This window comes from Salvia splendens, chromosome 3, assembly GCF_004379255.2.
Source record: "Salvia splendens isolate huo1 chromosome 3, SspV2, whole genome shotgun sequence".
NCBI classification, from domain to species: domain Eukaryota; kingdom Viridiplantae; phylum Streptophyta; class Magnoliopsida; order Lamiales; family Lamiaceae; genus Salvia; species Salvia splendens.
Genome location: NC_056034.1, coordinates 18,191,747 through 18,205,137, shown reverse-complemented (window position 1 = coordinate 18,205,137; position 13,391 = coordinate 18,191,747). Strand labels below are relative to the sequence as shown.

At 39.6% G+C, this 13,391-nt stretch overlaps 1 protein-coding gene across 1 annotated transcript; it reads left to right on the top strand.

Annotated features, from left to right (window-relative positions):
* The first annotated feature begins 9,084 nt into the window (after positions 1-9,084).
* On the top strand, positions 9,085-13,013 carry LOC121795323 (serine--tRNA ligase-like). Its single transcript, XM_042193845.1, has 9 exons — positions 9,085-9,384; positions 9,476-9,546; positions 9,865-10,026; positions 10,109-10,214; positions 10,735-10,928; positions 11,627-11,730; positions 11,877-12,060; positions 12,219-12,398; positions 12,570-13,013. The coding sequence occupies exons 1-9, from the start codon at positions 9,252-9,254 to the stop codon at positions 12,777-12,779; spliced, it is 1,344 nt and encodes a 447-aa protein (XP_042049779.1). The 5' UTR covers positions 9,085-9,251; the 3' UTR covers positions 12,780-13,013.
* Positions 13,014-13,391: the final 378 nt, after the last annotated feature.

The window sequence follows — 13,391 nt, the reverse complement described above, 5'->3', positions numbered from 1 at the left end:
CTATCCGCAGACCATGATTCTGAACCATAGGAGTATCTGCTGGCTTACAGTCCAGTAGTCCTGTCTCGGTTAACAAGTCAAGTACATATTTCCTTTGACTGATGAAGATCCCCTTCTTTGACCTTAGCACTTCTATACCCAGAAAGTACTTTAGTAATCCCAAGTCCTTCATTTCAAACTCTGCAAACAAATTCTTCCTAAGCTTGCTTATTTCCTCTTCATCATCTCCCGTGAGAATCATGTCATCTACATAGATGATGAGGCATGTAATCTTTCCTTCTCTTTTCTTCAAGAATAATGTATGATCAGAGTTGCTTTGTTCATACCCATACTTCTTCATTGCCTCAGAGAATCTCCCAAACCAAGCTCTAGGTGACTGCTTTAGCCCATATAGTGTTCGTTTAGTTTGCAAATCTTTCCTCCTTCGAAATCTCCAACAAATCCAGGTGGTGGCTCCATGTAAATGGGCTTCTTTAGTTCCCCATGTAAGAATGCGTTTGTCACGTCGAACTGATGTAGTGGCCATTCCCTGACTGCCGCTATTGAGAAGAGCACTCGAATAGTACTCATTTTTGCTACCGGTGAGAATGTTTCAGCATAATCAACTCCATAAGTCTGAGTGTATCCTTTGGCCACAAGTCTCGCCTTATACCTTTCAATCGACCCATCTGGCCTCCGTTTGATAGTGAAGACCCATCTGCATCCCACAGTTCGAACTCCATCAGGTTTAAGACATACTTCCCATGTATTGTTCTTCATCAGAGCCCGCATTTCTACTAGCATTGCTTCTCGCCAGTGAGCAATTTTCATAGCCTCCTCGGCCGTATATGGGATTTCTTCTTCTTCGTAAAGTGCTGCTTCAAACGCCCTAGCCATCTCTGTTAGATTTGCTTTAGCCAGATTCGCCATAGAATATCGGCTTCTACTAATCCTCTCAGGACTGTATCTCTTAGCCGGGACCCCACGAGTAGTTCTGTTGGGGAGTATATAGCGGCCGGTATCACCATCAATTGCTGCATTCTCATTCTCGTCTACACCAAAAGTGTTAGGAGTAATAACTGTATTATCTGAGCTAGTTTCAGGAATTACCTCGGATATCACTGGAGGAGGACTCGATTCAGGCGTAGGCGGTTGAGGAGGCTCTACAGCAGATGTGACTGACTCGGCAGTGACACTAGCTTGTTCTGTTGGTTCCACGTTCGAGATACTTGGATGTGGCACCGGAAAACTGAGGGGTCCAATTTTATCACACTCCCCCTGAACAGCACTCCCCCCTGACCCCGAGGTTGGGTGTGATAGAAGTATTCACTTTCTAGAAAATTACAATTCATGGTTGTTATAACCTTCCTAGACCCCGGGTGATAGCATCAATAGCCCTTCTGATTTACCCCATACCCCAAAAAAACACATTTTATTGCACATTCAGAAAATTTTCCTCTTTCGTGTTTCGGTACATGCACATAAACGGAACAACCAAAGATTTTGAGCGGACGTATGAGAGGTGGGGGAATATCAGTTAGGGATGCGAGAGTCTGCAAAGGAGTTTTCATACCCAAAATTTTTGTAGGCAAACGATTAATCAGGTAGACAGCAGTGGCAACAGCTTCGGGCCATAAAAATTTAGGAACATTTGAGTCAAAAAACAGGGCTCTCGTGACCTCTAGGATTATCCTATTCTTTCGTTCAGCTACACCATTTTGTTTAGGAGTGTAAGGACAAGTAGTTTGATGAACTAACCCCTTTTCTTTAAAAAAATCAGTCATGTCTTTATTAACAAATTCCCTACCATTATCGGATCTAAGAATTTTGATCGTGGTTTGGAATTGTGTCTGGATCATTGTAAAGAAACTGGTAAATTTTTCAAAAACGTTAGATTTATGCTTCAAAAAATATACCCAAGTCAATCTAGTGCAGTAATCCACAAAAATGAGAAAATATTTAAAACCATGATCACCAACAATAGGAGCTGGACCCCAAACATCGGCATGCACTAGAGAAAAAATAGTCTTAACACGAGTATCACTTGATCTAAAGGATTGTATGTGGTTTTTTGCCAAAACACAAGATTCGCAAGTAATATCCTTAAAATGGGAAAACTTTAGAAAAAGCAATTTTAAATACCTCGAGGATGGATGCCCCAATCTGCGGTGCCACAACCAAGCTTCCCGATTTGCAGATCCGTGAGCAAGCATCGCGGTGACACCTTGTTGAGTAATCTCATCCACATAATAAAGACCTTGACGCTCAGTGCCACGCCCAATTATCCTCCTCGTCCTGATATCCTGTAATATACAGAAATTTGGATGCATTAGTAACGTACAGTTTAATTCTTTCGTCACGTGGCTGATAGACATAAGTTTATGAGATAATTTGGGCACATAGAGGCAATTTGTAAGCTTCAGGGTTGGGGATATTTCAATGGTTCCACTCCCACCCACAGCGGTCAACTCTCCATCGGCAGTTTGAATTTGACTTTTAGTTGCCCCATTAAATTCACAAAAATCTTTCAGATCGTAGGTCATAGTATCAGTTGCCCCACAATAAAAAATCCACTCACTCTCCTTAGGGTCAATTTTACTTTGGGCAATGCATGCAATAGGTATATTTTCCAAGGGTGCAAAACGATTTGGGCTTAAGACGGAACTTTCAGACAGTTTTGGGGTCAAACGTGGAATATAGTTTTTCTGGGGTCCTAACTGTAATTTTCGCGGGTCATATTGCATATATTCTGAACTATAAGGACCAGAAATTAAATTACTCATGCTTTGGGGTTTATTCTGAAAATCAAATTGGGGATCGGGGTTTCTCAACCCCAATCCGTTACCTCCATATGACCCGCCTCCTTTCTTCTCCGCGAAGGCTGCCTCGCCGGGCTTGCCGCCTCCACCCGGTTGAGGACCGGTATCTCCTGCTCTCCCACGGGTGTTAGTCATCTCCCTATTCCCTGCTCCTTGCAGAAATAATCCGCCTCCATCTTCGACTCCGATGGCTAATCGAGCTTTAGCCTTTTGATTTTCATCCCACCATTTCGGAAATCCAACGAGGAGGAAACATGTATCTCGAGTATGTCTTTGTTTTCCGCAATGAGAGCACCAAAATTTTGATTTGTCGGATTTGAAATCGCCTTGGCGATTGGGCTGTTGCGCGACGGTTCGTGGTGGTGGCTGTTTTGGTCGCGGTGGTGGCTGGTTTCTGACGGCGAACCCGTGTCCGACTTGGCCCGATGATGATCCATCGTTGATTGCGCCGGTCTGGAGATCGATGTCTGCTGCCGGCATGATTTTCAATCGCGTAGCTTCTCGTTTTACCAGACCGTACGCGGTCTCGGCTGAGGGCAACGGGGTTTCCTTGAGAATATCCCTTCGGATCCCGTCATATCTTGCATTCAAGCCTGTTAGGAATTTGAACAGCCGTCTTGTTGCTACATACGTTCGAAGTTGGCTAATCCCCTTGTCGCAGCAATCCACAGGTTGATGTTGGCATAGGTCAATTTCGACCCATATTCCGTGGAGATGTCGCCAATATGTTTCTAGCCCATGTTCCCCTTGCACGATTCGGCCTGCCTTTTCCTCTAGATCGTACAACAGATATGGATCTGCAGTACTTTCGAATGTAGTTTGTAGGCTCTCCCACAGAGCTTGCGCCGTTTGGTGATGTGCAAAGTCGACAACAATTTCTGTTTCGACGTTGTCAATTATCCATGAGAACACTGTCATATCGGCTTCCTCCCATTCTGTGTACCCCTTCATTCCAGGTTCCGGCGGCTGCGGTGTACCGGTGATATACCTGTTTGCTCGTTTTCCCACGATGGCTACTCTCATCAGCCGTTTCCATAGGGGATAATTTATCCCATTGAGTTTAACGGCTAGAGTAACATTCTTACTCATCTTTAATCGTGTCTCCTCCATATTTGGTTTCTCTTCATCGTCTGACATGTTGCAGGTTGAAAATAACCGCCTTCTTGGCCGGGAAAGGTATTAGGCTATGATGATTTTGTTATGAGCCTTTGCTCTAGTACCATGTTGAAAGATATGAGTATTATTCATTCAACTTGTTCAGAGAATTACAATAGGTATGCCTCCTTTAAATAGGCCAAGGGTTACATAAAATTGGCAAGATTTGCCATAATACTCATTCCCTAATTAATTTTTTTTCCTTGCTTACATATTTTCCTTACTTACATATTTTCCTTTCTAACACATTCTAAGTGAAAAGGGGAGTTCTGGGAAAATTAACCAAAATGTCATTGTGAATATTTTGATAAAAAATTATAAAGTGAAAAGATTTTGATAGAAATAATATAATTACTATTGGAATATCAAATCTTAAGCATTAAATTTTTTTTATCAGTTTTATCGAGAGAGTTGAATTCCTAGCCTTTTCTTCTTCCTACACATTCATGCCATTAATTTTTCTTAGTATTGCAACTTTTTCCCCTATAAATATTCGTGGATCTCTCCACAAAGCTTGTCGCAGTTCTAGCACCCTCGATTTCAGCAATAAAACTGGAGTTGAGATCGACTTCAGCCTAATACAACTTGAAGTTTTGCGTCTATGATAGGTAAAGTAATGTTTGATTCTTTGTGGAATAAACACTTAAGTTTAGCTAGTGTCATTACTTTCCGTTTCATCCACACCATTTTAAATTGCCATGGGACCTCGTACGGGAGCATACTTGATGTGACCCTCGTTCTTAGTATGATGAGGATTTTGCAAAGAAACGGGGTGGAAAGACTACAAATGATGGGTTGGTGGGTTGAATGACGCTACGAATGGGATGGAGGAACCGTCTTATAAGTCGTGCCATGGAATGAATGACACCAAAAACGATTATGAAATGTCGTTTGATAAATTGGATAAAAAGAACTCAACAAATTGAAAATTCGATACGGAATAAAGAGTAAAAAAACTTATTAATTTATTAATCTTTAATTGTGTGTCATTGCAGTCCAACAATATTGCCTTTAAATAGACAAAGAAAATCCTAAACTTGTAAAAAAAATAAAATTAAAGGATCTAACTAGAAAGGACACCTTAATCTGATAGTTTTATGGCATGCTTCCTCTCTTGACTGGCACCCCTCTTCACAGAGCCAATAAAAAGGTGTGGATATCTCTGTTCTTTTGTTATCTCATGTTCGATATGGGATGTTCGGAATAAAATGATCTTCCAAGGTTTTGTGCCAGATTGGGAGCTTGGGAAGAAAAAATTGATTTGGCGACTAAGATTGTGGACAAGATGTTGGCACCCAAATTCTTCCTTTCCAACATAGATTTTGGGTGATGGTTGATCCTTTTCTTGAAGGCCTTAGTACATGGTTTTTTTTTTCTTTTGGGTTGTTTTATTTTTTTTTTGTTGGCTTTCTCTAAGGTACTTTTGCGTTAGTGCAATGGTCTTGTTAGCGGTTGTTAGCGTTTGAGCACTAAGGGAGTTTGCTAGCTGGGATAGTTTGTTAGCTAGAATCCTTATGAAATTATCTTTAATTTGATATATGTTGTGCGAAAAATTAATTTAAATCGAGAAAGCTATATGCGCTTTAAAGTTATGAGATATTTTTCAAAAGTTAGTTATATTTGTTGTAAATTAACCTTAATAACCTTATTGACATTTTTTGTTGATCGTATTGACATTTCGGGGCTGATGATCTAAACCCTTGATTTGAATATCTAATGGCTATTATTTAATTATAGTTAACAATTAAGTATTTAGTTAGCAATATAACACTCCCCTAGTGGAGTAATAGTAGGAAACTATTTTTTCTCTCTCCTCTACGCACCCCTTCTTCTGTCCCATTTTGTCCTTCCCTTTTCTCTCTCCTCTGTGCACATCTCTCCTCACCCATTTCCCATTTCCGACTCCTCTTTCTTTTACCGCTGTGTTCCCTCTCTCCCTTCCCCTCCAACCTCCTCAACTCCTCCTATGTATAAATGAGCGGTCGGCACCGGGCAAGCCCCCGTTGGAGCAGGGGTTTGTCCCTATACTGGTTCCGTCAGTGGTGTGTAAAACTGCAAAGTGGTGAGCCGAGTACTTGCGGGCGAGTCTCCGTTAATATGGTTGGACAGGGAAAATTTATTGAATAGAAACACAAGTAGAATACCAAATATGAAACTATGACCTTTTAGCTACTTCCTCAGTTTCTTAAAAATAAAAATTTGAAAGTTGAAACAATACGAGTTTAATTGTATAATTAGTAAAATAAGAAAGATGAAAAGAAAGAGTGTATTATTGAAAAATAAGTCTCATTAGATGGAAAGAAGTTTCCTAAAACTTAAAGTTTCTATTTTAAAAATTGGAAGGATTATTTTATACAAATATTGTGGTGCTTTTAAATGTATTTTAATTTATGATTGAAATATTATTGTATTTAATGTATTTCAAGTTTCATGTTTGTGAAATTTTTATTTAATATATGAATATATAAATATATTAATGAACAGATCTTTTCAAACTATTATGCATGATATCTAGTACAAAAATTAGCCAATAAATGATGATTAAAATATTTTGGATATGTAGTACAAAATTGCAAACACGCATCATCAATAAAATTATACCCCTATATAACTCGAGAAATATACGGAAAAACTATTATAACTATCGCAAAAGATGAAACCAACATAATGAATGAGTGGATTTAAAGTCACTAAATGCCATATATTTAGTCCAAAAAAAAACGAGAGCTTATTTCGATACCTTTCACTTAATCTATTTATAATAAGATTAAAAAATCTTTTAACATCCCTAAGATTAAAACTTTTTAAGACTTTTCAATTTTATACATTAAAAAAATGGTCTTATAATAGTTCTAATGATATTAATGTTATTACTTCAAAAGTTACTCCATATGCATTTATAAGTACTATTTTTACTATATTTAATATAGTATTATGATGATTTTTATGTATTTTATTTATATATCAGATTATAAATCATTATGTTATTAATATACGGAGTATAATTTTTTTTATCACTATCATTAGTAAATACAAATGCAAATGAATTAAAATAAGGGCATCCGCAACGCGTCTCGTTGCGGTCCCTATCTCGTCTCGGAGAGACGAGACGGCATCGAGACAGCGTTGCGGGCTCCGTCTCGTCCCGGTCTTGTCCCCATCCCGTCCCGTAACTCGGGTCGGAGAGACACTCGGCGAGCTGTCTCGCCACACGCGTTGGCGACGTGGCGAGCTGCGGTTCGTTCGTGACGCCCACTCGCCAGCCCACGAGTGGGCGTCGTTTATTTCCGTTGAAAATGTATTTTTTATTATTTTTTTAAAAAAATCAGAAAAAAAATCGAAAAAAATCCCAAAATTATACTAGCCGTTTATAGCAATTTTTTTATATTTTATTGAATTTTTTTAAGCCTCCAATCATTTCTATAAATATCAAATCATTCCCACAAATTAATCCACAAAAAAAAACTCTCTATTCTCACTCAAACACTCTCAAACATTCTACATTCTTCATCTCAAAACATTATTCTTCTACCAAATTTAAATCATTTATGAATCCATTTGAGCAAATGCGTCACGCATAATGGAAGAATCACTAGCAGAAGATCGACGTCGGGAGGAGGAGGAAGCCACGGCGCCTCCAAGGCGATCCCGAACTTACATCCATCGTAAGCGGGAGGAAGCCACCGCAAGGTTGGTACGCGACTACTTTTGTGACAACCCGGTATGGGGAGAGACCTACTTCCGTTCCGTTTCTGCATGCGGAAAAGACTATTTATGCACATCGCAAATACGTTGGCAGCCCGAGAAGAGTTCTTCCAAAAAGGGTTCGACGCCGTTGGCCGTCCTAGTCACACGACGCTGCAGAAATGTACTCCAGCATTCCGCCAGCTTGCTACTGAACAAACGACGGATGTGTTCGACGAATATATGCACATTGGGGAAAGCACGAGGAGAATGTGTCTGATAAACTTCTGCAAAGGCGTCCGGGCAGCCTTCACCGACGAATTTCTCCGGGGGCCAAGCACGGCAAATTGTCAGTTTCTGCTCCAACTTCACGAAGAAGTGCACGGATTCCCCGGGATGCTTGGCAGTGTCGATTGCATGTATTGGCAATGGAAGAATTGCCCTGTGGCGTGGAGGGGGTCATACACGAGCGGCCACAAAGGCACCCACCCCACCGTTATACTCGAGGCCGTTGCCGACTACTGGCTATGGATTTGACATGCGTATTTCGGGGTCCCCAGATCGAACAACGACGTCAACGTGCTCAACTAATCCAACCTCTTCACCGGAGTTTTGAATGGTAAAACGTCGGCCATCAACTTCATCGCTAACAACCAGCAGTATAAAATGGGGTACTATCTTGCCGACAACATCTACCCGAATTGGCCAACCTTCGTGAAGACGTTCAACATGCCGGTGAACGAAAAACAGGCTCTTTTTGCGCAGAAGCAAGAGGCTGCTCGCAAGGATGTGGAGAGAGCGTTCGGGGTTCTCCAAGCTCTCTTCAACATTATCAAAGCCCCGGCTCGTACGTGGTTTAAGGAGAATATGGTCGACATTATGTATACGTGCATCATCTTGCACAACATGATTGTCGCCGACGAAGGACTTGAGGTGGGAAATTGGTTTGACCCTGAAACCCCGGGAAGCTCGACCGCAAGTAGTCCGCCTCGCAGTGGAGTGCATCCGTCTATGCAAGATCGGTTATCTATTCGGGCAAGGACACGTGATTCTACCGCCCACGCCCAACTCCAAGATGATCTAATGGAGCACATTTGGGCAAACTTTGGCAACCAGTAGAGTGCGCGGAAGAAATTAAAATATGTATTTTTAATATTTTTTAAAGATTTTTAATTATGTGTTTTTTTTTTAAAATTTTAAGTTGTAATTTTATTTTATTTAATGAAGTGTGTTTTTATTAATTGAATTTGTTGGAAATAAAAATAAAAAATTAAATTGAATGAATAGTTAAAGGATGAGATAGTTAAGAGATGGGAGATGGAAGGTTGCAGGTGCTGTCTCGTAGTTAAGAGATGGAGTGAAAAGTACAGTGAGCCAATAAATAGTTAATGAGACGGTTAAGGGACGGATAAAGAGATAAATGTGTACTATCTCTTAAAACTCAAACCCTAAAAGAAATGCACTAAAATACAGTCGCGCCTCCTCCATTCACTATCTCTATTCCATCGTCTGAATCGTCTCCGGCTGACCAACTCCAGCCCGCCGTCGCCTCCAGCTCTCCAGCCGTTGGTTTAGAAATTGCAGATCAAGAGATTGAAAAGAGAAGAGTATAAGATGTTGGACATTAATCTATTTCGTGAGGAGAAAGGCGGGAACCCTGAGATAATTAGGGAGTCCCAGCGCCGTCGTTTCGCAGACGTTAATATTGTTGATGAGGTTATTGAACTTGACAAAGCTTGGAGGAAGCGTGAGTCTCTAGTCCATGTTTGTTTGACTTTACATTACATAACTCTAGCCATTTTGTGGATCTATATAACTTAATGGTGATGTGGATGTAGGCCAATTTGAGTTGGATGGTTTGAAGGCCTCCAGGAACAAGATGAGCAAAGAGATGTCTCGCCTCAAAATTGTGAGTTTCATGTTTAAGTTAGCAATCAAATTGTTCTTTCGATTATAGATTATCTCAATTTGTCCTTAAAAATTTGTTATGTGAAGAAAATATAAGAGTTATTTGTTATGCCACTTTTTTCTAGAATATGTGAAAAAAGAAAAGAAAATGCCAACCAATATTAGATTGAGATGTCTTTCTAATTGCATTGCCTTCTTGTTTCCCTTTGAATGTTGCAAAAGTGAAAAAGAACTTAACAGCATTCACTAGTGATGACTTTTAACTTTATACAATGATGTAACTGACTTCTATATGTTTCCTTTTTTGTTTTATTGAAAGTCCGGTGGAGATGCAAATGAAGTTAAAGGCAGTTTAGATGAAAACAAAGAACTGACTACACAGAAGGAGGCCGAGGTGCAGGAGGCCTTTTCAGCATTGCAGTGTAAATTAAGAAACATTGGAAACCTAGTGCATGATTCTGTTCCGGTTGACAATAATGAGGTGTGTTTGAGGTCTTCTTGTTCATAAGAACTTGCGTGCCCCTGTGCTGAATAATATTTTTAATGAACTTTGTCATTTTCAGGATAATAATGCTGTTATACGGTCATGGGGAGAGAAAAGGATGGAGCCAAAGCTGAAGGATCATGTCGAGCTTGTTGAACGGCTTGGAATTGCTGATTTGAAGAAAGGTGCTCACTTTACATAATACTCCCTCCGTTCCGCCTTAATAGAGGCGTTTCATTTTCTGCACTCGTTTTTAAAAAATAGTACTCCTTCCGTCCCACTTAAGATGTAGAGAAGAGTCTTCTCTATATTATTCTCTTTTAATTTACTTTTTCTCGACTTTAACTATTTATTATTATTTTTCCAAAATAAGTTCAGAAAATGAAACGCCTCTATTAACATGTAACATCGGGAGTACATATTTAAGAAATTGTGCAGGTGAATCGGTAGTTACTTTGTGCTTGACATAGCAGGACAAGCCAGAAAGTTCGTTAGTATGTTTGTTAATATTTGTTTTCTTGTAGAGCCTTTGAGAGCTTACTTTCTTTGTCCTTTATAGCTCTGGTGTCTTAAATTTCATATTATTGTCAGTTGTGGAGTTAAAATTTTATTAGCCTTGGGCTTGGCTTATTTTCAATTATTATATTCATAGCATTAACTTGTTTGTTGATATAAAGTGGGTTTCAACATTTGCAACATTTGTAGGTGCAAATGTTGCGGGAGGTAGAGGTTATTATCTCAAAGGAGATGGGGTACGGCTTAATCAAGCTCTAATCAACTTTGGTCTCGATTTTTTGGACAAGAGAGGATATACAGCATTGCAGACCCCTTTCTTCATGCGGAAAGATATTATGGCAAGGTGTGCCCAGCTTGCCCAGTTTGATGAGGAGCTTTACAAGGTAGCCTTTTCTTTTTGTCGAATAGCTTAAAAGTATTGTTCAGGGTTTGTACCTTAATACCTCTTTAACTTTAGAGAGAAGACACCGCATTACCACCTGAAGCAATAACTTCTTAATCCTGGCTAACTGAATCCATGTAATCCTGGCTAACTGAATCCATTCTGGAACAACATGCAATAGTAATGGGTACTTTTCAAATTTTGGTCAAAATCAGTAGAATACACTTAAAGAAGATGAAGTATATACCTGATATTGTCTAGAAACGAAGTATAATTATGATAATTATGTTTTGTAACTTGGTACTTTTTAAATGTTACTCCTTTTACAAGTCTTAACTCCAGTTTTATGCAATTAAATAAGATCACTGTCTTCCTTGTGTTCTATAAAAAAGAAAACAAAAAATTGCCAGACAATGTCTGGTAAGATCATAAGATCACTTCTTAAATGTTACTCCTTTATACAAGTCTTAACTTCAGTTTTATGCAATTAAATAAGATCACTGTCTCCTTGTGTTCTTTATAAAAAGAAAACAAAAAATTACCAGACAATGTAGCCGTTGGCACATTGTCCCCCCAGGCTGTATCTATGCAATTATATCCTTGACAAAATAAAGGTGAAACTTGTGCATTGTAGTGTATTCCTGAATGAATGTCTGAACTTTGCATGCATAAACATCTTGACTTTTGTGTGTCTAACAGGTTACTGGAGAAGGAGATGACAAATATCTGATAGCTACTGCTGAACAACCACTTTGTGCGTATCATATGGACGATTGGATTCATCCTACCCAACTGCCTGTGAGGTGTGAGATCTATTAAGAGAGAGACCCAACTCGCTTGTCTTGTCTTGGTGCATTTTTATGTTAGCTTATACTATTTCGAAACCTTCAACATGGTTCCTTCTCTGATGTTTTTATTTATGTGTGATGAGCTTTATTGTTTCTTTTAGATATGCAGGATATTCTTCCTGCTTCAGGAAAGAAGCTGGCTCACATGGTAGAGATACTTTAGGAATTTTCCGTGTTCATCAATTTGAAAAGGTTGAACAGTTCTGTATGACTAGCCCAAATGGAAGTGATTCATGGGAAATGCATGAAGAAATGCTCAAAAATTCAGAGGCTTTTTACCAGCTGGTATATGTTTTGGTCCCCCTTTTGATTGATATAATTTCTATGCACACTGGGACTATGCCATTGCATAGCATTAATCACAAGAAACTGGTTACTTTACGATTCGTCTTTTAAAGTTAGATGCTTCTAATTGAATTTTGTGAAATTATTCCTGTGAGCAGCTAAATATTCCCTATCAAATAGTATCTATTGTCTCTGGTGCCCTGAATGATGCTGCTGCAAAGAAGTATGACTTGGAAGGGTGGTTTCCAGCATCACAGAAGTACAGAGAGCTTGTTTCCTGTTCAAATTGCACTGACTATCAGTCAAGAAGATTAGAAACACGATTTGGACAAAAAAAGGTTAAAGTACTACTGTTCTGTGCTGCTTGTTTATATTTAGGAGGGTCTTGTGTTATGGTCTAAATTTATATGCCCTAAGCTTACAAAGTCCTATATTGATTTGTGATTGGAGAAAGACTCTGATGTGTAGCATATCATTTGAAAGTTATTGACTCAATAAAATTGCTGCAGGCTAATGACAAGTCTAAAGAGTATGTGCACCTGTTAAACTCCACCTTGACAGCAACTGAGAGGACTATATGCGCCGTCCTTGAGAACAACCAAAAGGAGGATGGGGTTGAGATACCAGAGGTTCTTCGACCATTCATGGGTGGGAAATCCTTCATTCCTTTTATCGTCCCCCCTACCAAAGATTCCAAAGGGAAAAAGAGCAGTGAATAAGCTGATTGTTATTCCAACTTCCCGTGTTCATGTACGGTTGTCTTGGAAGCTTTTGCTTAGCCCTTGCACTTCCATTCGTTCTTAGTTACGTTAATGCAAAAACTAGCTCTGCTTTTGATAGACTGAACACTATACAACCTTTGTTTTTGTCTTTGCTCATCTTTGATGTTTTTATACAATCAACGTTTGTAACGTCCATTTGATCAAAAAGTAAAATTAAGTGTTTCTTTTTTATTGTTGGTTTTTCTCTTTCCTTCTCTAAGATAAAAACAGGGATTTATATTCCTGTAGCATTTGGGGTTTCATAGAGGAAAGATCAGTTGGTCGGATTTCAACTTAAGAGCACCCGCAACGCGTAGCGGGTGTCTCATATCTCGTCCCTCCGAGACGAGGCGGCAGCGAGACGCGTTGCAGCGTCCCGTCTTGGTCTCGCCGAGATGCTCGTCCCACAGAGACGGCTGGCGCGCCAGCTCGCCACGCGCCCGCGCGATGTGGAGTGCGCTGGCGCTAGGCGTGACGCTCACTCGCCGGCCCGCGAGTGGGTTTCGTCACGCTGATGCAATAAATTATTTTTTAAAAAAAATTGAATTTAATAAATAAAAAAATTAAAAA

What these genes read in the sequence shown, in the direction of transcription:
- LOC121795323 (XM_042193845.1), top strand. Translation starts at nt 9,252, where the DNA reads ATGTTGGACATTAATCTATTTCGTGAGGAGAAAGGCGGGAACCCTGAG. An exon ending in AGATGTCTCGCCTCAAAATT is followed by an intron (nt 9,547 to 9,864) that starts GTGAGTTTCATG and finishes TTTTATTGAAAG; the next exon opens with TCCGGTGGAGATGCAAATGA. An exon ending in TTCCGGTTGACAATAATGAG is followed by an intron (nt 10,027 to 10,108) that starts GTGTGTTTGAGG and finishes TGTCATTTTCAG; the next exon opens with GATAATAATGCTGTTATACG.